Source organism: Corvus cornix, chromosome 8, assembly GCF_000738735.6.
Source record: "Corvus cornix cornix isolate S_Up_H32 chromosome 8, ASM73873v5, whole genome shotgun sequence".
NCBI classification, from domain to species: domain Eukaryota; kingdom Metazoa; phylum Chordata; class Aves; order Passeriformes; family Corvidae; genus Corvus; species Corvus cornix.
In genome coordinates, this window is record NC_046338.1 from 25,684,671 (window position 1) to 25,705,788 (window position 21,118).

At 38.2% G+C, this 21,118-nt stretch overlaps 1 protein-coding gene across 2 annotated transcripts in view; it reads left to right on the forward strand.

The window, feature by feature from the left end:
• Positions 1-21,118, forward strand: part of KIFAP3 (kinesin associated protein 3) — a 66,709-nt gene that overhangs the window by 20,431 nt on the left and 25,160 nt on the right. Inside the window, exons 11-17 of one of the 2 annotated variants that reach the window (XM_010409352.4) lie at positions 6,073-6,173; positions 10,488-10,596; positions 11,893-12,005; positions 12,961-13,126; positions 13,335-13,463; positions 13,696-13,794; positions 14,606-14,691. In XM_010409352.4, the coding sequence (XP_010407654.2) occupies positions 6,073-6,173; positions 10,488-10,596; positions 11,893-12,005; positions 12,961-13,126; positions 13,335-13,463; positions 13,696-13,794; positions 14,606-14,691 (803 nt within the window). The remainder of the gene's footprint in view (positions 1-6,072; positions 6,174-10,487; positions 10,597-11,892; positions 12,006-12,960; positions 13,127-13,334; positions 13,464-13,695; positions 13,795-14,605; positions 14,692-21,118) is intronic. The other variant, XM_010409353.4, reaches the window with a different exon arrangement.

Genomic DNA, 21,118 nt, shown 5'->3' on the forward strand with positions numbered 1-21,118 from the left:
GGTTTATTCCTTCTTCAAGCAGGAGCATGTTGGAATACAGCTGCACCATCCATTCAGAGCTGAGCTGCTCTGCTGTGGAGCCAGGAACACAGAAAACCTCCACCTATTTCCTTTCCCACTGAATTCCAAGCAGATTAGAAGGGTGTGTTTCAATCAGAACAGTCTCAATATTTTCTAGGAATTTTAATTGGCACAATTGATGTACTTTAATGAAATATAATGCAGAAATGGCAAAAATTCTGCATGTCCTGTACATTTCCATTTAATCTATGTAGCTTGGTGGAGACTTCTAGAAGAAGAGCTTTGCTTGGAATTTTTTCCACCTACTTTGGAAGTGTCTGTTTTCTTGGTTTGAATCAGACTAAGAACCTTTTCTGATTCCTACTTTCTAGTAATAAGAACACTAGTTAACTCTTTTTTCTATCTCTTGCTTTCTTTCCTGGTCATAGCCTAACCCAAAGCAATATTTTTGTGGAGAGAAGTAGCTTTACCTTCTACTTTCAGGGATAATCCTATCGCCTCTTGATTTCTCTCTAATCTGAACTTTCAGTTGATTTCTCTCTGCTTTGTGAAGTATATTGGATATTGCAATTAATCAGCTTCCAGTTTCTGTGTGAAGTCATGTGTGTTCAAGTATGATTGGTTATAGCCCATCCTAAGGAACAAAAATGAGGTATGTTTTGCTGTAGGAAGACAAGCCTCAAAAAAGGACACACCTAAATATGGCAGTGTGTTAATTACCCAGTGGCTGTGCTGTGTTGTCTTTCTGAGTGGCAGTGCTGCAGTGAGGTGGTTACTGAATGTTTTTCAGTCTGTATTGCATGGAATTTAGGCAAAGAAGTGGAGCCTGAGACTCCAGACATGCAGCTTCATTTTGTCCTGTGTTGCAACATTAAATAACTCAAATTAGTCAGTTTTTAGTCCTTTAGGATTCATCACTATAGTTCTTTCTTTGTTTCCTAGAAAAAAAATTGTAGCCAGGTTTCAGATGTGGCATATACTGAGTTCTTTGGGTGAAGGGGAAAAAAACTTCAGAAAACTAAACCCCAAACCCAACCATGGCAACACTGAGATTTTAAATTAGGCTTATGGTATGAAGCCAGTTTCAAATAACATAAAGGTGGCACAAGAGGGGTCATTAGTATGTAATTACTATCATAATGTTTTATTTACAATGTCTAGTCTCCTTGAGTCTGAGCAGATTTGAAAATTCTTTCAGGTTCTCCTGATAAAATAAACTGATATATCCAATATGATTTATATTTACATATGTAAATCAAACCAATATGTGTCTAAAGCACACATGGACTAACTTTGTCCAGCTGTTTCAGAGCTGGTTGTGAGGAATGATATGGGATAGAGGTAAATGGAGATACCTTTCTATAATTTTTTTCCTAAAATCACTGCTAATTAGGATACATTTGAATAAACTCTTGGTTAAGCTGTTTTCTGACATTAGGGTGAGGCAGTACATAGATCTGATACTCAGTTTGTGGCATTCCTATTAATGTAGATTTCTTACTTGCCTAATTCTGCAGCAGATCATGTTAGGGTGTTAGAGTTTGAAAGTGAAATAAAGATTCACTCTGCCATTTTAACAGGTATTTATCTTCATTTGTGTTCTGGTTTTGATTTAGTGGTGTTAATGTTTTGCACATGGGTGGGATAGGGCATATTTCATACCTATTGTGGAGACATTGATGGTTCCACTAGAAATGGTAGCTATTTGATTTACTGATAGTGTAATATTGAATAATTTAGTCCATAATTTATATTCTCATTTTTACTTTAGCATTTGAAAACTGAATGCTGTTGCTGCAACTGAGACTGGCAATTCAGTTTTACAGCTCTAGGGTTTCTCTTTTTGTCATGGAGCTAATGGATGATTTTTTATTTTAAGCTCACAAAGTGAACCAAAATGTAGGCCTGATCTTGTGATCAAGAAACCCTTTTTTTTTCTTTAGCTTCTGCTACTAATACCATTTAAATCTTTAACCATAGTAAGAACTAAACATGGAATTCAGGCATTGGTCCCCAGAACTGGCACATGGCTTCTTATTAATGTTCAAAGGCTAAAAATCTGAAGCCATTTTGAACTCAGAACCCATCATGTATTTATTTCCCTCTCTAATTTGCAGAAAACTAGTTGTGAAAACAGCCCCAGGGACCTGATATTTTTCCATCCCATCTGCTCCAGCTGAATTACAGCTGCAAAAAAAAAAAAATCTAAGTATTGTTTCTATAAACTGTTGAGTGTATTTTATAACACAATAATTCCCACAAAATCAGTAACTGCAGTTAATGACTGGTTTGTTAAGGCATTAACTGCACTCAGCTGGGAATGACCAATTTCTCAGGAATGGCAGTATAAGAACTAAGGCTAATTCAGTTACACTTTCAAATAATTATTTGCTTAATTAATGGTAGATTCTTGTGGAAATCCTATCAAAGTGCTCATGACCCCCACATTTAATATCCAATGAGTTCATTATGATTCATGTTTTATTGCCATAAATACCAGAAGAATCCATAATGACTAGGCCATTATTTTCCAGGGCTGCCCTTACTGCTTTAGGCCGTTTGGCTATTCCACCTTCAGTCATAAAAACCTGGATGCTCAAAACTATCAGCATTTGTAGGCCACAATTTTCTGGCACCCCACCAGAACTTTGGTGATTTTTATGAACATGTTTGGCAGAGATCTGGTTTTTCTTTCTTGTCTTGCTTTTTCTAGTTAGGGCAATAATTGATGCCTACTGTATGCAGTCATAAGGAAGTCTTCCTTGCAATGTCTGCTTTTTCACGTGTGGCCTTCAGCAGTGGTCAAAAATAGCAAAAAGGTATCACTTGCATGCATTGGAAAGCTGTTTTCCAGCCAGGTGCTGGGCAGGGTTTGAAATTTTTACAGCCAAGTCTTTATGCAATGCTTGACTCAGGGTTAATTCATTAGCATTCAGATGAGTAGAAAATAATTAGAAAAAGGAAGCTTGGTACTGACATATTGAAGTAATAGTTAACAGGTGCCAGTTTATATTTTTGGAAGGGAAGTACCAATGTAAAAAGATGAGAATTGGCTTGGTAGGTTTGTCAGTCTTCTGTCACTTCTTACACTTTTGTGTAACCTTCAGCCTGGAGGTGATGCTTGGTGTTCAAAGTTCTTTAACTGTTTTATCTGTTCTCTTCCTAATCTTCAACAAACTGGTTCTGCCTGGTCTCCAGTCAACTTTCCAACAGGGTGTATCCTTCCCAGCTGAGCACAAGATGAACAGTTTGTGTTAAATCATGTGCTTAGAAACAGCCACCTTCTCTTGATTTTCCTGGAATGTTTTGACTCTTTGGATCAGGAGTTGCTGCTGTTTTGCGTGAGAACTGAAAAAGTCAGGAGGTTCTGCTTTTCCTTCACCAAAGTGCCTCCATAGGGAAAGCAAAACAGTGAAACTTGCAGACATCAGACTGAAATTTCTTCCTTTCTGGGAAATTAAAATCAAATTAAAATGCATACACCATTAAAATCTTAAAAGGTGGGTTAGTTGCAAGCTGTTTTCTTTTAGTTTGTTCTGTAGTTTACTTTTCTCATCAAGTTAATAGAATTCACTTGTTTTACTCACAATTGAAAAGTACTTCCTTGCTGAGGCTGTGCAAGATGTGTCTCTGATTTAAATGCTTTAAACCCTTCTCTGTTCCCCCTATTGACAATAGGATGGGGGAATTCAGGGAAAATTGGTCAGATAACTGCACAGCAAGGAGGAATTTAAATTCAGTTCTTCTCTTTGAAACTGTAGCTGTCTTTGCCTTTTGTGTGTCACGAGATCTACTTTATGGAACATACTTTTGGAGAATGATTTAAGTGCCACTTGTTAAAAACCAGCTCTTAGGAGTTCACTGAGATAAAATAAGTTTATTTGAATTCCAGATAGTCTTCACACTTCAGGTTGAGTATCTGGGGATTTTTGATTATTTTTGGTAGTTTTGAAACCAAGGTAGTGCTGTCATTTAGCACTGATAGCAAAGGTGATGTTCAGGCATCAGAAAGGTTATTGTGACTAGCTGGACCTTTGAAAAAAAGGGGTTAGAAAATCGTGCAGAGTTTCTTCTAAAAAAGAAAACAGAAGGCCTTTACTATTATATCAGCCTATTATAATTGAAAATAAGCCACTAATATTTCCAAATATCTGGAAGCTGGTAAGCTTACCAAATGTAAAACCGTACCTTAGCTGATGCTTTATGTTAGCGCAAATGAAACTTGCAAAAATGAGGGGGAAAAAAACCCATGAAGGACAGAGGTTAAACAGTAAAATTTAGCATCATTCTTGTTAATGGTCTGCCAGTTCATATGTGCTGAAGCTCTGGTCTAACTTCATTCCAGTTTTTCTTGTTAGTGTTTTGGGCATCTTTTCTCTCTTTTATACTGCCCTACCTTTTACTTCACACACTGTTCCTGCATTATCCAGGTAAGTGTAATTGTAATTTGAGTCTTGTGTTTAAGTCCTGAATACAGGCATGGAGTGAAGTGTTAAGAGCAGTATAAACAGATTATTTTTTTTCCTTAGACCCATGAAATTTGGAGGAATAATTTATTCTGTAAACTTCTAAATTTGTATAGAAGTAGCCTTTACTTGTATGTGTGGGAAGTTTTTTTCATGTAATTATTGTTTTCACAGTGCTACTGCAAGTGAATAGGTAGGTAAGATGACCAGTAACAGGAGAAGCACTAAAGATAACACACACTTCATTTTGTTTGCTGGTACATTGTGTGCTTTTATTTTTGTAATCATCAGAATAGCTTTCACATTTGGGCATTATCCTTCCTCCAGCTGTTAAATGTATGGAAGATTATAATACCAGTTATGTTTTTTTTGAGCAGCTAAGACTCTAGAAGGGTTTGAAAGGTCAGCTATGATTTTAGGTTAGACATGGCTAAGAATACTTCACTCACTTGTATGGCGACTGCCGGAGGGGTTTCATGGGTCTCTTTTGATAGTTCAGTTTTGAAAAAGGCTCATTCTTAGAATAAAGGCATCATATCCTTGCTGCTTAATGGAAATTCCAGCTCCCAGTGATGTATGCAGAAGGAAGGTTTCACTGTGTTGGTTGCTGTTTGACGTCTTTGTGTTTGCCAAATTATTAGACAGGAATTTTCTGACTTAGCTTGAGTAGAAGTGGGGGGTGGGGTATTGCTGATGCATTGTGTAAGAACCGTGAATGAATTTTGAGTTGGTGACCTCCTTAACATCCTGGTTTAACTAACGTAAACATTCAAATGGTGGTTTTATCCCATATATAGCCAGTATCCTGCTCATATAGGGCTAGAGGAGAACTTGAGAATGCTCAGTCTGGGTTTGAGCAGTAAGTCAGAAACAAATTCATCTGTGTTGTTCTTAAGCAGTTGTATGTTTGTGTAAGATGATTTTATAGAACCTTTCGGTTAAATACTTCACACCCCACTCACATTAACTGCTCCAATTTTTCTTGAGAGTCTTTCTCTTTGGTAAATATTAATATGAAAATACACTCATGTAGTTTTTGATGTGTATGAAACACAAAGGCACTGATGGGATAATACTGTCATTTAGGATAGTAAAACAACAGTATGTGATTTGCTCGAAAGGCAGTGGATTCCTTCTACAACACCTCTTAGTAGTAGTTCTTATTTTTCTTTCTGGCGTTGGTACATTCTTTGTTATTTCACTTTGAGACAAACTTGTTATTTCAATAGGTATATCCACAGCTAAATCTTAATTTTCTAGCTGGAAACTGATTAAGCCTTTCTCAGGATGGCCAGTCATTATCGAGCATTCCTTTCACAAAATATATTCCTTGTAAAGTGGGATTAAGAAAGTGTTTTGTGGTGCTGGGAAGAGGAAGGAATATTTACCATTGCCCTGGTTCCCTCTTTGCACTAATACGTCGTTCATTTGGCTAGGCCAGGCCAAGACCCTTTCACTAATGTGCCATTTCTGATTTAAATTTTCCTTCTATTAGCTAGGATTGTTCTGCTTTTCATTTTTCTCTTTTGAGTGTTTAACAACAGCTAAAAATACTTCTATTAATATATTTTTTTTCTCCTTGTAGGAAACGAAAATAACAAAAAAGTAGCGATTTGCATTCTGTATCACATAAGCATGGACGACTGCTTTAAATCGATGTTTGCATACACAGACTGTATCCCACAGGTATGTGATGAGCTGATAAAATCCATCTTCCCTTGTGCACTCAGTTCCTCGCTCATGGCAGAGCTCGCGCTGACACCCACAGGTGACAAGGAGAACAGCCGCGGTGCTGCTCACAGTGAAGCACCTCGTCCTCAGGCAGGGATTGTTCTTCTGGGTTTTCATGGTCCCCAGCAAAAGCAGAGGTGACATGGTCTCTATCACTGCTGCTGACACTTGAGCTGCACCAATGAACTGCTGAAATTACAGGTGACCTGGTGGATTCCTACAGAAGATCAGGAATGCTTGAGAGAGATTAAAGCTTGTGCAGAGCAGGTCCTTAGGGAATGTAGTGGAAAGTATTTCCTTTGCAGTTTTAGAAGGCATTCTTTCCTGATCCCACTGGGCATCAAAATTGCAGTGTCTCCAATATTGCAGGATATGAACTGGAAACCAGCCAAGGAGGGTAACATTGCTACATGACAATTCCTTTTCCAACTGCAGGCATGTACAACAAGGGTGTCTTGATGACTGTGGAAGGCTCTTCACCGATCTTTCAGGCTGCATTTTGTTACTTAACTCATTGAATCAAGCACAGACAATATCATGGGGTTTGGGGTTTTGTTTGTATGTTAGGTTTTTTATGTGCATGTGTTTCGTTGTTTCTTGTTGGTTTGGGGTTTTTTGTTTTATTCTAAAGTACTAAGTCTTCTCTTACTGGTCTTTTTCTCAGCCCTGGTGAGGCTGGAGTTGAGAAAGCCTGTGTTGCCTAAATGTAAAAGCTCTCTGGTAGCTTTTTCAGAATTGCACCATGGTATCTTCTTTCCTGCCAAATGTGTTTTTAACATCAAATTCTTCCAGAGTGGAAAGTAGTCATGGAAAGTTATCAGAATGTTTCTGGTCATTATGTCATGACAAAATCGGTGAAGTTTTTCCACATACAAGATGGTTTTGGATAATAGAGAGGGGAGAACTGGTGGGAATAACTCATATATGTCACAGAGTGGTCTTGTAAGCATCCTGCTGACTGTCTTTTCTACCACAAGAAGCAATTATTTGTTAAGGCATTTGCATAATATAAGGGACCTGATTTGTTCTGAGCAGTTACTGGCCAAACTCAAATTCCTGCAGCAGTGTCTCAGGACTTGCTTGTGATGTGCTTTCAGGGAATCTTGGTATGACTCTTGGACCCCCAGTGCTTACAGAGCTGTGTCCCAAGACTAGTGGAGCAGGAAACAAGTCTGCTGCCTTCACTGGGCTTTAGTGAAGTAAACAACAAAATTGGAAAGTAGCCTTGGCTACTATGGCTGTTGATGCTTCACAGGTCATGTCCACCAACAGTTCAAAAAGAAGTTGAGCAGCTAGAGCTTAAATTTTACTAATGAATGTTCAAAATTGGGATGGTTATCAAGAAGACAGATAGAAAGCATTGGGAAGTGGATAAGGCATCAGGAAAAGAAAATTACTGTTTTAAAAGGACTCACTGCTATATAATTTTACCCAGGAAACCCCAAATCTCTTTTCAGTAGTGGTATAAACTTTGTCTGCATTTGTCTCTTTTTGAGGAAAGGTGTTCATCTAGACTGTCAAATACTCAATAATGAATGTTTAGCTGTTGTAGAAAGCGCTTGGAAAAATCAGCCCCCGGTAGTAATTCCGACTGCGTGAAGCGCTTGCCGAGGGCTCGCGCGTGCTGTCCCGGGTAAACATCCTTGTGGATTGCAGGAGTTAGTGGGTGCTACTCTAGTAACAGTTAAAAGCGAGTATTAACAGTTCATTCTTGTTTAGACCTCAGCAATGCGTGTTTTGTTTAAATAGGTGCAAATGCCATCCAGATGCTTATAAAAGCCTTTATTGGTAATAACCTGGCCAATCAAAGGGCATGGTTAGGCAGTGATGTCATGGTGATATTTAATATTATACCGCAGAGCGGTGTGCAAGGTTCTCCAAAGCTGCCCACATGTTTTCCACCACGGTTGTCCTGTTTGGCCCCTCTTTGATCTCTAAGCTTCTTTTCAGCTTAATGCTGGTAAACGTCCTCTCTTGACAGCCCCCTTTGCTCCTGTCCGCCATTATCTGCTGAAGTTCAGAAACCAGAGCATCACTTCAAACAGCAGAGTTGGGGAGTAGCCACTCAGGAGAGATTCCTGAGGCATGCAGTTCTGGCATAATCATTCAAAGATGTTGGAGCTAGGCTTGGGGAGGGGGTTGGACAGAGGTGTATGTGAACAGAGAGCTGTGGGGGTTGGCCTCTGGTCACTGGTAAATAAGTGAAGGCAGGTGCCAGAGAGTCTAGACACAGTGATTTCAGTCCTGGTCTGTGGTATCTGATACTCAATATGGGACTTGTCTGATTGAACACTACTGCCTCTTCATTGCACATGCTGCAGTCTTTTTACTGCCTTCCTGTTAAATCAGTAAAAGATGACAATGGACATAGTAAAAGCAGAACAAATTTAATTTTAATATTTCCTATTTGGCAGCAATTACTCTTCCTTTTGAAGTGGCACAAGAAGCAATCAAATTAAATGAAGACATAATGGGAAACATGGAACTCATATGAAACTATTATTTTAAAATTTGAACGGCTTTAATTGAAACTGGATATATTTTTTCTTTTTATAGAGAAGTAGTTCAGTAATTAACAGTGTAATCCGATCTTGTTAAACATTTAATTTCCACAGATTTTGTATTGTGTAAGTAATGAGAATGTTTCCCTTCAAATTATTTGAAGGGTTTTAAAAATCTGTTTTTAAAGGTTTTGTAACAGAAGAGTCGCAGGGGGTGACTTTTGAATGCTCATGTTCAACTTGTTAAGTGGCAATTTTCTTCTCTGTTAATTCCCTCCTATGTGACTGTCAGGCTTAAGGATTTAATAAAGTAGAGATTTTATAAGTTCTTAAAACAAGCTAGAGAACTCTGATTTTACCTTTTTAAGAAAGGGAGGAAGAAATCAATGATAGCTTTTAAATGAGTACATGTAAGTCTCAGGAAAGACATAAATAGCTATGTTGTAACGTAGTTTTTTATTTGGGGTTTTTTTTGGGTCCATTTGGAATGACAGCCTTCTATCTGATAATAGGTAAACATACAGAATGTCTGGAGTAAAATACTTTGGAGAGAATTCCTGCAATCCCATTGTTTCTTTTTATTTTCTCCTCTTTAAATGAACTCTTAACCTATTTTCTCTAGCTTTTGATGCATTACAAACTTGTCTTTCCACCAGGGGGCAAGCACACAAATATTTAATGATTAGTTAATCATTGAAATTAATGATTTTTTGTTGCTTTCTTCTCCTCCTTCCCTTTCTGACACAAGCTGAGCAGCAGTTTTTGTACCTTATGTCCTCCTTAACTTTAGGTTTAGTTGTTTCCTCTTCCAGTAATCTCAGCTTTGTCGCCACACTGTTTTGCATTATAATCTAAACATGTCTTATGAACTGAGTGGGTTTTAGAAGCAAGCAGGGTGATGTCCCACAGCCCTGAAGTTGTGCAGCTTGTCTGCCAGGATTGGAACCAGAGGGAAAAGAAATGGGTTTATTTTAGTCATGTTCATCTATTCAAAATGCCATTTCAAAAACTGTTCCTATTGAACCAAATGAGCCCATATAACCAGCCTGTGATGTAATGGATAGTACAGGGCCAGGTGTGTGAAACGGTGGCAATCCATAGGTTATGAGCCTTAGGAATCACCTGGGAATTCACTGACGTTTGCTGAACAGTTTGAACAGGATTATAGGTGATTGTCTACTTACATTAATGTTACCAGAAGAATAGGGTTACTACTGAGGATTCTTTGGGATGTGGCAGTGTTCAGCTCTAGCTGGAAGCTGCAAAGATAAAGAGCAGTGCTGCAGATAAAAGCTAAACTACCAATCAGTGGAGTAACCTCACAGCAGAATAGAATTATTTTGCACTTGTTTGCACATGTTTAGAGTCATAATTCTATTAAACTACTGGGTATTAATCTGACTTTCTGTGGAACTAAGTTGTGGGGGATTTTTCCTGTGTTAAATTCACCCAGGCTTTCAAAACAAATTTATCAATTCACAAGTACTAAAAACCACTAAAACAAAAATTTCAGTGGTAGCAATAAAATGTAACTATGCCAAGTTAATTTAAGGTGATGAGTGATTGCCATTTTTGGCACTTTATAAGGATGGTTATCCCTAAATAATGGAACTATACATCTCATGCCCTGACCTTTGTAACTTTTACTGTTCCTGTAGAAATGCTGAATATTAATTTTTTTAAAAGGTACTGTAGTTGATATTATAACACTGCTTTTCTAATGCTTTGGAAAAATTAATGACCCAAGTGTGCTTGTGTGTCTTTGCAGTTAATGAAGATGCTTTTTGAATGTCCTGATGAGCGAGTTGACCTGGAACTTATTTCTTTCTGTATTAACCTTGCTGCCAACAAAAGAAATGTGCAGCTTATCTGTGAAGGTAACTGGACTGAGGTTTTAGTGGGGGTTTTGAGATGACAACAGTTTATACTTACATATGTAAATTATGTATATTTGAGTTATTTATAAAAGTATATATGTGTTTTTAAAAAATGAAATGCATGTGTTTGGATAATGATTGCAAGCAAATGGCCACATATCCTCACATTTGCTCTTGGCGGCAGGAATGATACTTGAGGGAGATGACCACACCCCTTGTACTTCCACACAGTCCTGAAAATAGGCTGATCACACTGCTGTGGGAAACTATGGCTGTATGGAGACATCAGGATTTTATTCTGCCTCATGCCTAAAATCCAGCTTTGGCTAATCGGTGTTTTACCTGCCAGTATGAAATGAATAGCAGTAATGTCTTTCAGTTGCATCTTTCCATTAATTTTTTTTTTTAATTGAGCTTCTTTTGGGTTCTAATATTTTGATTCATGGTCTAGATGGTTCTGCATTTCTTTCAGTAGCTCTGGATTGCTTTTAAAGTTTCATTATTTTCATACTAGCAGTTTTAAGTGAAACAATATTCCTCAGTAGCTCCAACTTTCACTTATGCTCAACAGTCTCCCTATGAACTACTGCAGTCAATTACTAGCCTTCAAAAGGGACAATTGCAATCAAGAGATTATGTGACCTGAAATTCCACTTGAAAATTCTGTGCATAGCTCTGTAGAAGGGGAAGCAGGGAGATCCAATTTTATATTAAAGGTACAAGTGAAACTCAAGCTAGCAGCAGCTTTTAGGTAGGCAGGGTGATCTTTTGGAAGCATGATGGTAACACTGGGATTTGCTCCATGTAGTCAAGTACTTCAGATCTGTGTATGTTCCCATGTATTGATCTTTGGTAAATAAACTTTTAAAACCATAACAATGTGTTTATTCCATGGAATGGGGAGAGAAGTGTCTGCGCTAGGACCAGCAGCTGTGCAGCATCTCCAGTAACTGCATTCGATGCTGGGATCATGGCTTGGATCTAGAACTTTCTTAGTCTGAATAAATAACTAAGCACACCGGAGGCATTTAATTATTTATCTAACTTAGTGTCCCACCAGGATGTATGGTCACAGTAGTCATTTCAGAGAAGCTGGAGAATTTATACAGAGCAGGTTTTTTCTTTTCAATTTAAACATGGAAGAAGCAATAGTTCCTATCTAGATTCTTTATTTTTTCCTTCTAAACTTCTAAAGCTTAAAGCATTTTTTTGGGTGTGTGTAATTTTTGATCAGCCAGTACTTTCCTAATTTTTTTTTTTATTTGGAGGATTTTCTAAGTGTTTGGTTTTTTTCAGGAAATGGTTTGAAAATGCTAATGAAGCGGGCTTTGAAGTTTAAGGACCCGTTGTTAATGAAGATGATCAGAAATATTTCACAACATGATGGGCCAACTAAAAGCCAGTTTATTGTAAGTATTAGGTCTTACCTAATGTGATCTCTGTTTTTTATGCTCCTGGAAAAGACTGGCTCTGGAGAGCTGCTGTGGTTTGTTTTGAAGGGTGTCCAATTTAAGTTTTCTTGTCTGTCCTGGGGTGATTTATGTTTTGTTTTTTAAGGCTATCTCAGCTAGTAGATCAGAGTTTGGATCCCCTGCTATGGGGAAAACAGATCTTAAGCCTTATCCAGTGGGTTTCAAAACAAACACACAAAACCAAGCAAACAAACAAAAAAGCCTGAGCTGCTGGGGTGAACATCATAACAATTAAGTTATCCTAAATTTCTGCTTTTGAACCTACACAGCAAAATCTGGTGCTTTTTTTTTCCCCCCACTGTGCCAAGTGTGTTGTATTTGTGGGTATTTTAAATACTTAATATTTAAATATTAATCCTGTAAAGCCACCCTTTAAAAAGAAAGGAGGAAAACACAACATTCTAATCATGGATATTTTAAACATACTCTTAAAATGTGGATTGACTATCAAATTGTCTTAAAGCAGTAGGAAATGCGTAAGTAGAAGTCATTACTCCCCTGTTGATGTGCTCAGAAAACTTGTAGTTATTTATTAAAATCTTTAGGTAAAGAGCTCCATTACTGCCGCTAATGCAGGATGGTATTCTCTATCTTCGTTTCCTTTTTTTCTAAGAGCTTTTTCAAACTCTGTATTGTAGTAACTACTTTTGGAACATTTAAATAAACGATTTGAACGAACATCCCTTGAAGGTGAAAGGATGGAGAGGAAGAGTGCTGAAATGTTTTATTGGATTATTCAGCAACTGGAATTGAAACTGCCTTATTAATCCTCATTTCAGGAATAAAGTCTCTTTAGTTTTCCTTTGAGAGCTAGCTTTAGTTTTGCTGACTTGTGAGTTCTTCAGAAACTCAGATTATTCATTTGTAATGGTTGTTCCTGTATTTTCTTCAGGAATATGTTGGTGATTTAGCAGCTCAAGTATCAAATGATGAAGAAGAAGAATTTGTGATTGAATGCCTGGGAACACTTGCAAATTTGACCTTACCGGAGCTGGACTGGGAACTTGTGCTGAAGGAGTACAAGCTGGTTCCATATCTCAAGGATAAGCTAAAACCAGGTCTGTACAAAGTTTGGTTGGGCTTTCAAAGCAGAGTCTCTGAAAAAATATTTAGAGTGCTTGGAGTAGAGTCTGTTTACCTTTATCATTTGTGATTGTTTAGGAAAACCTAACACTGAAAAATAGAATCATGTCTGCAGATAAAAATACAACTGCCAGTAGATTAAGGATTCCTGAGAGAGGTAATACTTTCTGCCTTCTGACTTAGCAGGTTCTGCTGAGGATGACCTCGTTTTGGAAGTGGTGATAATGATTGGGACCGTTTCCATGGATGACTCCTGTGCTGCTCTGCTGGCTAAATCTGGAATCATCCCTGCGCTCATTGAGCTTCTAAACGGTACACTGCCATGTTTGACTTGTGAAAAGCAAGAGCTGTAATTGACACTGCTGTTTCCTTGCAAGGCAGGGGGAGGTGTTTGTATGTGGAAGGAGGAGCAGTCACTTCCTTAGTGACTGATTCTGAGTACTAGTCTAATAGATTTGGGGTTTCCCACACCTTCACAACTTTAAGCATCAAAAGCTTCTATTTGTGAGATTTGAAATTGTGGTGGATTTTTTCCTCTTTGCAGCTCAGCAGGAGGATGATGAGTTTGTCTGCCAGATCATCTATGTGTTTTATCAGATGGTGTTCCACCAAGCCACCAGAGATGTCATCATCAAGGAAACACGTATCTTTTTAAAGATTAAATATCTAGATTTGCAGCACTTAATCTGCCATTGCTGGTGTTTGACTTATATTTCTCATGCAGTAACCGCATGATCTCAGAGGTTTCTTTGTAAATACTTATTTCAGCTGAAGAAAAAACCCAAGCAGCCTAAGCATGTAAAGGGACTGTAAGAGTAATAGAGTAATAGTAAAGATTAGAAGTTAGTTTGCTTTGAAGCAGGTAGGGGGATCACTGGACCAGATGACTCATTAGTTGCTGTCCAATCTGATTTACTGTATGGATTTGTTTTGTAAATCATAATGAAATTCATTGTTCGTAGAAGAATGTATGCAGAGCATAGGCAAACTTCTTGCACAGCACCATTATACATATGTGTTGCATGGCCTGAAATTCTGTGGGCCTTAACTGAATGTTAAATTTTATTGAAGCATTCAGAATGGGTTGAATGAGCCCTGGTAGGGATAGCAAGTTAGTGATTACATTGCTAACAATACAAAGAATATTTCTTAATGTTCTTTTTGCCTTTAAGCTCTGTGGAATATCTGAGAAGGCAGCTGGGTGGTTGTTCTTTGTCTCCTGTTTGGATTCCTAGGTTGCTAGCTTAAAAAAAACAAAACTATAAAGTTGGATCTCTTGCTAATTCTGTAACTATAAAGCACCAACATTTGAAAAATGCTTTCTTGCTACATGACATGAAAAATTCCCGCCTCTGCTTCTTAGTGAAATTTGCAGTTTGAATAACCTGGGGTCGGGGGGGGCGGGACGGGGAGCAGAAAGAAACATGTTTTTCTCCTTAACAGTTTCTTTGCAGAAGCCCCAGCGTATCTTATAGACCTGATGCACGATAAAAATGCTGAGATCCGCAAGGTTTGTGACAACACTCTGGATATCATAGCGGTAGGTCTGATTTTCTTGATCCTTCCAGAGCCTCTTTACACAAGAGAATTCTAAAATAATTAAATATATTGCAAATTAAGAGTATTTTTCATGTGCAACTTTCAAATCATTTCATTGATAATAATGATCATTTACCGATCATTAGGCTGTGCATCAAACTTCCAGAAAGCGTGTATGTACTTCGAAAATTCATACTAGTTAACCTTACACTTTTAAAGAGTGCTTTTAGACTTAAATAAATTAATCACATTACATAAGTGTGCCAAGCTTTCATTATTTCCTAGTTCTCCAAACAAATGGATTGTTACCCTTTTAGCAGCTTTTATTGAAGCAGCTTTTATTCAGCTTCTCTACATTGCCTGATGCCAATTTGTTTCAAAAAGAAAATGTTGCAGTGATCCTGATGCTGGCTGTTCCCTGCTGGGGGAACAGTCACTATAATATTGTCTTCACCTCTTGGATACGTTTCCTTTAGCTACATAACTTAGTTTATCCAACTATCCATGGATCACAGTAAACTTTTGGGACAGTTGTATTAAACCGCTAAATTGGAAAAAAGAAAGAATATTAAATTACAAAGTGCTCTTGAGGATCGTACTGACTGTACATACTTTTGGATATAGAGTAACTGTCATGAAATTAAATCTTATAGCTAAAGAGAACTTTACTGAGTCAAGAGCAGCAGTGCCTTTTTCTACATTATTGCCTTTTCAGTCATCTACAAAGTTTCTTTTTCAGTTGAATTGTGTATTGCAGCTTGTTCTCTGAAAAGCTTAATGTAGTCTAAGGCCTAACTTGCACTGCAAAATATTACAGTCTAGCTTCCCTTTTTCTGTTACACTCATCAATAATGTCTTCCAATTTAATATTCCCCTTAAACCAGTAAAATGACATAATATTTTCTGTACTGGAATTCTTCTTATTTGGATCTGGTTTTGCTTCGTGGAGGTATGAAATGAAAATTGTGCTCCAGTAGCAGAGTTGCTGTTGATATTCATTAAGGGTGAGATTTAAACTCAATTTAAACAAATTCAGATGAATTTGCACTTAGTGCTTATTTATGATGGGCATCATGTTCAGCTTACCATGATCAGCTGTTTCCAGAGACATCTCCAGTGGAAGTAGCAGAAGGATTTTTATATCTTCTGGGTGAGGCTGGACAATCCAAGTGCATCCAACACTTGTTTTACCTTGGGGCCAGTTCAATTTCCAAGTGACTCACACTTTGTGTGTTTATGACATTACTTGTTCATACAGAGAAGCTTTACAGTGAGGTGCACAGTAATATCTAGTTAGTGAAAAATTGCTAGTAATATTATTAAGCAAAATTTATAGAATCTAGAAAAATAAACATACAAAAATACAGCTTCGTATTCAGTATTACCATCTGAGTAAAATGTACTTGGGTTTTTTTCCCTTCCTAAGATCATCAAATATTTATGGTAGGCATGGGTCAATGAGGAGTGCTAAGATAATGGATGGGAAAAGCTTTTCAACTTGCAAAAAGCACTGGACAGGACTTTCAGGGCCTTGAGGAAGAATAAAGGGAAGAAATTATATGATACTGTGGTTATTGGGGGGTGAAGAGAAGACACCAAAAACACATACTGAGAGCAGCTTGCATGGTGGTAAATTGTATTTTTCTTTATTTGTGGAGCAGTGCCACACTTAGAATGGTGTTAGCTGGTGAGTTAGGAGAGTTCCTTTTCCAAAAAGGTCTTTCTGGCTTTATTATCTGAGTGTTGGGGTTATAAGTTGCATAAACATCATGGCCCTGAGGGGAACAGGAAGCATAATGTGCTGTCTTTTCTGGAAGACAAAGGGAACTTTGATTGCTTTCTCAATTATGTTGTAATCTGGTTGCACTTGTGTCTCTCAGTACAAAAAATCCTAGGCAAAAAAGGCAACATATTCTAGATGGTGATGGGAGAAAATATAAGAGAGGAAGTTATCAGAAGCTCAGATCTTGATAGGTGTTTTGCCACTCAGCTCAGAGGAATGTTAAAGCAGGCTGTAAACATAGAGGTATTTGGTTGTGTGGCAGTTTCACACAAGCAGTGCCTGCTGAGGTGTCTGGACAGATGTAGTCTCCAAGAATGGTGGAGCTTCTTATCTGTGATAAATTCACAACAAGCAAACCTTCACTTTTCAGTCTTCTTGTTGCATACATGCTGACAGGAGTAGGTCCTCTGATGGAAATCAGAAAATAAATGTTGGGGAATAGATGTGAAAATAATTTCTACTCAGGGAGACAAATGCTTCTTTCACTCATCAATGAGCTGTATATACTGTGATTGAAATAGCGCTGGAGAAAATCACATGGCTTATAAGCCTTAGGGGAGAAATGCTTTCTGTAGTAAAGTAATTGTCATAGAAATTATGGAAATGTTACACTAGTGATGATTTGTTTAATATAGCTTGGCTGGACTCTGCCATTGATGAACTGAAACAGATGTGCTGCTTTAGCACAGTATATACTGGGCAGTGTCAGCTTTGCACTGGGGGAAGCAAGGTACCCCTTTTGTCAAAAAAAGTCTGAGTTGATGATTTAGGGATGCTTCAGTCTCAGTCATGTGCTGAGTTTTGGCAGCAAGCAGCTAGTTCAGTGTACTTGTACCCCTAAAGTGGGGCAGCTCTCACAGCTTAGCTGAAAGCCTGAAATCAGCAGCTGGTATAGGAGTCTCAAGCAAATTAATTTCCCTTTTCCCTTGCTTCAGAAGCCTAGACAACTGCAACTTCACGCTTGTGGAAAGAGATGTCAGCTTACTTGAGATGGTTTTATTCTGTTCACCTTGGGCAACATTATCAAGAGCCAAGGGGGCCACTAATCTTCAGGTTTCTTATTCTTTCTCTGCTCCTAGCTCAGTTTTATTGCAGTCCAATTATTTTCCTCATTTATTTAAAGGATATTAATCATCATCAGGTCCTTGGACTCTGAAGTCTGACCCTCCCCCATTCCCCTGATCTTGTTCACTGTCTTTGCAGCTTCAAATCCAGACCTGCTGCACCATCTTGTTTCTCTGGTGATCAAGAATGGATCACAATACTTCCTGCAGGAGTAAAACATCTTTTAGATAGCATTGTAGCTATGGGATTTAGGAAGAGCCTCTTGGCTAAGGTGTTTTTTCAGCTCTTGTTCTTTGCCCTGGGTATTTGTAATGAATGGCAAATAACGTTTGCCTTTTATGGAAATCATTGTTAATGAACAGCTTGCATCTTTCCCTGTTAGCTAAACTCTCTGATAGAAATCCTCCATGATGGGAATGCTGGAATTTCACATAAGAAGCAGGAATGTGCTGTGAACCCTCTGTGCTCTGGGATTTGGGGCCAGCTGTGTGAGATGTTGGCCAGCTCTCTTAGAGTCAAGAAAGAGCAGACCACAGGGATTTGGTGTGGGCTTTATTTGAATAGGCAGCATACTCTGGGAAGAGATAACCTCTGACTCTAGCTTGGTGTCCTCTTTCCATGAAGGGTGCTGTAGCCACTCCAGGAAAAAAGGTTCTCCCGTCACTTGACAAGATGCCCTTTCTGTGGTGCATCTTGTTCCCCTGTTATCCTGTAGCAAATGTGAAAACAGAGGGGTGGTTTGAAGGGCAGCGAGGCACTGGGGCTGCAGCTGAACTGCTGACATGTTTTCTCTGTTCATTGTTAAATATGCCATTAGTCTGCTTTGGTGCTGGTAGCCTCTTGTGGCTCTGCCTGCAACAGAGTAACCACAGGCAGCTTTAGATAGGGCAAGAGTGTCCTGATTGTTTTTGTCTTCACATAATACCTATCTTGGACAGATTCCCTTTCAGCATTGGTGCTTGCTCTCTGGACTTGTAGGACTAGGAACATGAGCCGAGACACTGATCTGTTACTTAAATAACAGTTTGCCAATGAGATACCTTACATTCCTCCAAAGGGGAGGAAAAAAAAGTTTCTCTAGTCTGCTACTGACAGCTTTCGGAGTGCCCTACATTTTATGTAGTCACTTAAATTTAGAGGGCATTAATGGTTACTCTTTTCCTTTGTCTTGCTGTTAGTTTCAGCTCTCAGATTTCTCTGAGCTTCCTGTCAGAATATATTAAGTGAGGAAGCTGATTGTGAAGCAGTGACTCTGGGTTTCACAGGTGTAAGTGGTGGAAGGAGTTTTTTTTTTTCCTGGCCTCTGAAGGAATTGCCCAACAGTGGTACTTTCCCTAAGGTAGGTGTGGTAGACACCTGCAGAAGGTGATCCCTAACATCTGTTTCTCTCCTTGGTTTATAGAGGCATGTAGTTAAAATCACATGCCTAACTTTTGGATAGCTAGACAAGATAAATATCTTCTTTCTTAATAAATAGTTAATTTAATCTTTTATGTGAACAGTGGTATTTTTGGGGTGGTTAAATAATGAAGAGTGTAACATATCACCAAGTACAGCCTTGAACATAACGAGCATTCTACTTATTGTATAGCAGTTTCAGTTCAGTATGAGGAATCACATCAAATGAACCCTATTACAGACCCAATTAAAGGGCAACCACATTAAAGTGAAAAAGAAAATCTGTTTTTCATCAGCTGTGAGAGAACACAAAGCAGATCTGTGTAGCTCTATGTTATCCTATAGTGTGTTAATCAGATACAAGGTGTGACGGAAGCCAGTGACAAAGGGGACCCTGATAGGGAACAGACACTCTCTGATAATAGGCCAGTTAACGCTTCATAATATTTCAATGGTTCAGTAGTAAACAAAGTTGGAAGTAGAACTTCAAAAAGGATGGCACATTCCTCCCAGAGTCGAGCCATACATCTTCTATGACACTTGTGGATTTATGGAAACCGAATGTTAAAAACAGTGATGTCAGGGAGCTCCAAAGAGAATAAAATCAGCTTTCAGAATTCCTCCTTTTAAGTTTCTGACCATGACTGCAGTGTTTGAGGGGGGTGGTGTTGGAGACTAGGCACATTCTGTTCACCTTCTTGTTCTCCCTTGCAGTGCTTTTCCAGTAGCCTAACATTTAAAAGGACTGGAGGGCTCAAAGCTATGGCTGTATCTCCATGATTTTTAGTTTTCTGGTTTCACTGTTGCAGGAATTCCTTTGTAAAGAAAGGGTGCTTCATGTGTTTAAAACCCAAAGCCCAACCAAAACTTGTAAGTAAGTTTGTAAGTTAAAAAAACCCTCAAAATAATAATAAAAAAGGTTTTAATAACTCAAAATATAATTACTGGAAGACTTGCAGTGTTTTAGGAAATTGTTTTGCTCTACATGTCTTTAATCTGGTTTCTTTGTGCCTTTTGGCTGTGGTCCTGCATTTACAGGTTTTCTTCCATTCTGATGTTGTTCCATTAATCATTTACCCAGTGGTGGTTCTGCATATTTCTGTGGAAAACCTACAGACACATTCCTGATCTAGCAGTACTTAAATGAACTTTTTTTTTTGTGCTGAGGTTATGTAAATTTTTCTAGATTATTGCAAATCTTCCTTTTCTGTGATTGCTGCCAGAATGAAACTCCTGACAAAACTGATCATTGATCTAATTCTGGTGCAGTCACTTCTTTGTAATATTTTGTACCTTGCTTTTTTCACTGGGAATGAGCAACAAGAACAAAATTGCCAAACTACTTGAATGGATAAATTGTGGTTTTTAAGTAATGTGCTATTCAATTGCTAATCCCATTTTCCAAAATTTAGAGGAGTGATTGAGGAAAAATACCTGGGAGTCTTAAGCCTCTTAATATAGGGTGGGAAATGTAGAATATATAGGAATATTCTGCCCTGCTGTCATCATCGAAAGGAAAAATCAGTTAGAATCTGAGAAATGTTAACTGATTTTTGCAGAAGGATATAAGAAGTTGATGTCTATTTCTGGCAGAAATTCAGCATGTTCAGACAGTGGTGTGGAAAGGAGCTCTGATGTCAGGAAGTGGGATACGTTTAGGGTTGTAACTTTGGGAATATTCAAGTGTTTTCAAAGTGCATTGATGGTAAATGGGAATTAGGTGATTTAGCTGATGGCCTTTTGGCTTTTGAGAACTTGTAAAGGTAAACAGGATAATGTCAAAGGGATTCAGCTTCCACAGAGGTTAGTCTAATTTGCTGTTTGTTAAATTTGTTTCTTTTCCCCCACTTCTTTGCAATCATGATTTCTGGGAAGTGTTCTTAAGACTGCAGTATGATTTCTGGCAGTTACAAGATGTTTCTCTAAAGCTTGTAAGTAATTCACAACTGCTGGAGGCTGACATAATAGCTGGTCCAGGGTTTAGCTCTGGCAGATGGAGCAAAGGAGCTGTTTCCAAGATGCTGGTTAGGTATCATCATTGAAAGTCACTCCTTGTCGTCTTCCTTTTTTTTTTTTTAATGGGTTATTTATAAATCTCAGTGATGAGCTTGCTTTTTCCAGGGACATTCTTGTTTTTACTGTTACTTCTAACTTTTCTTTTTAATCAAGAGTGGAGATGGGG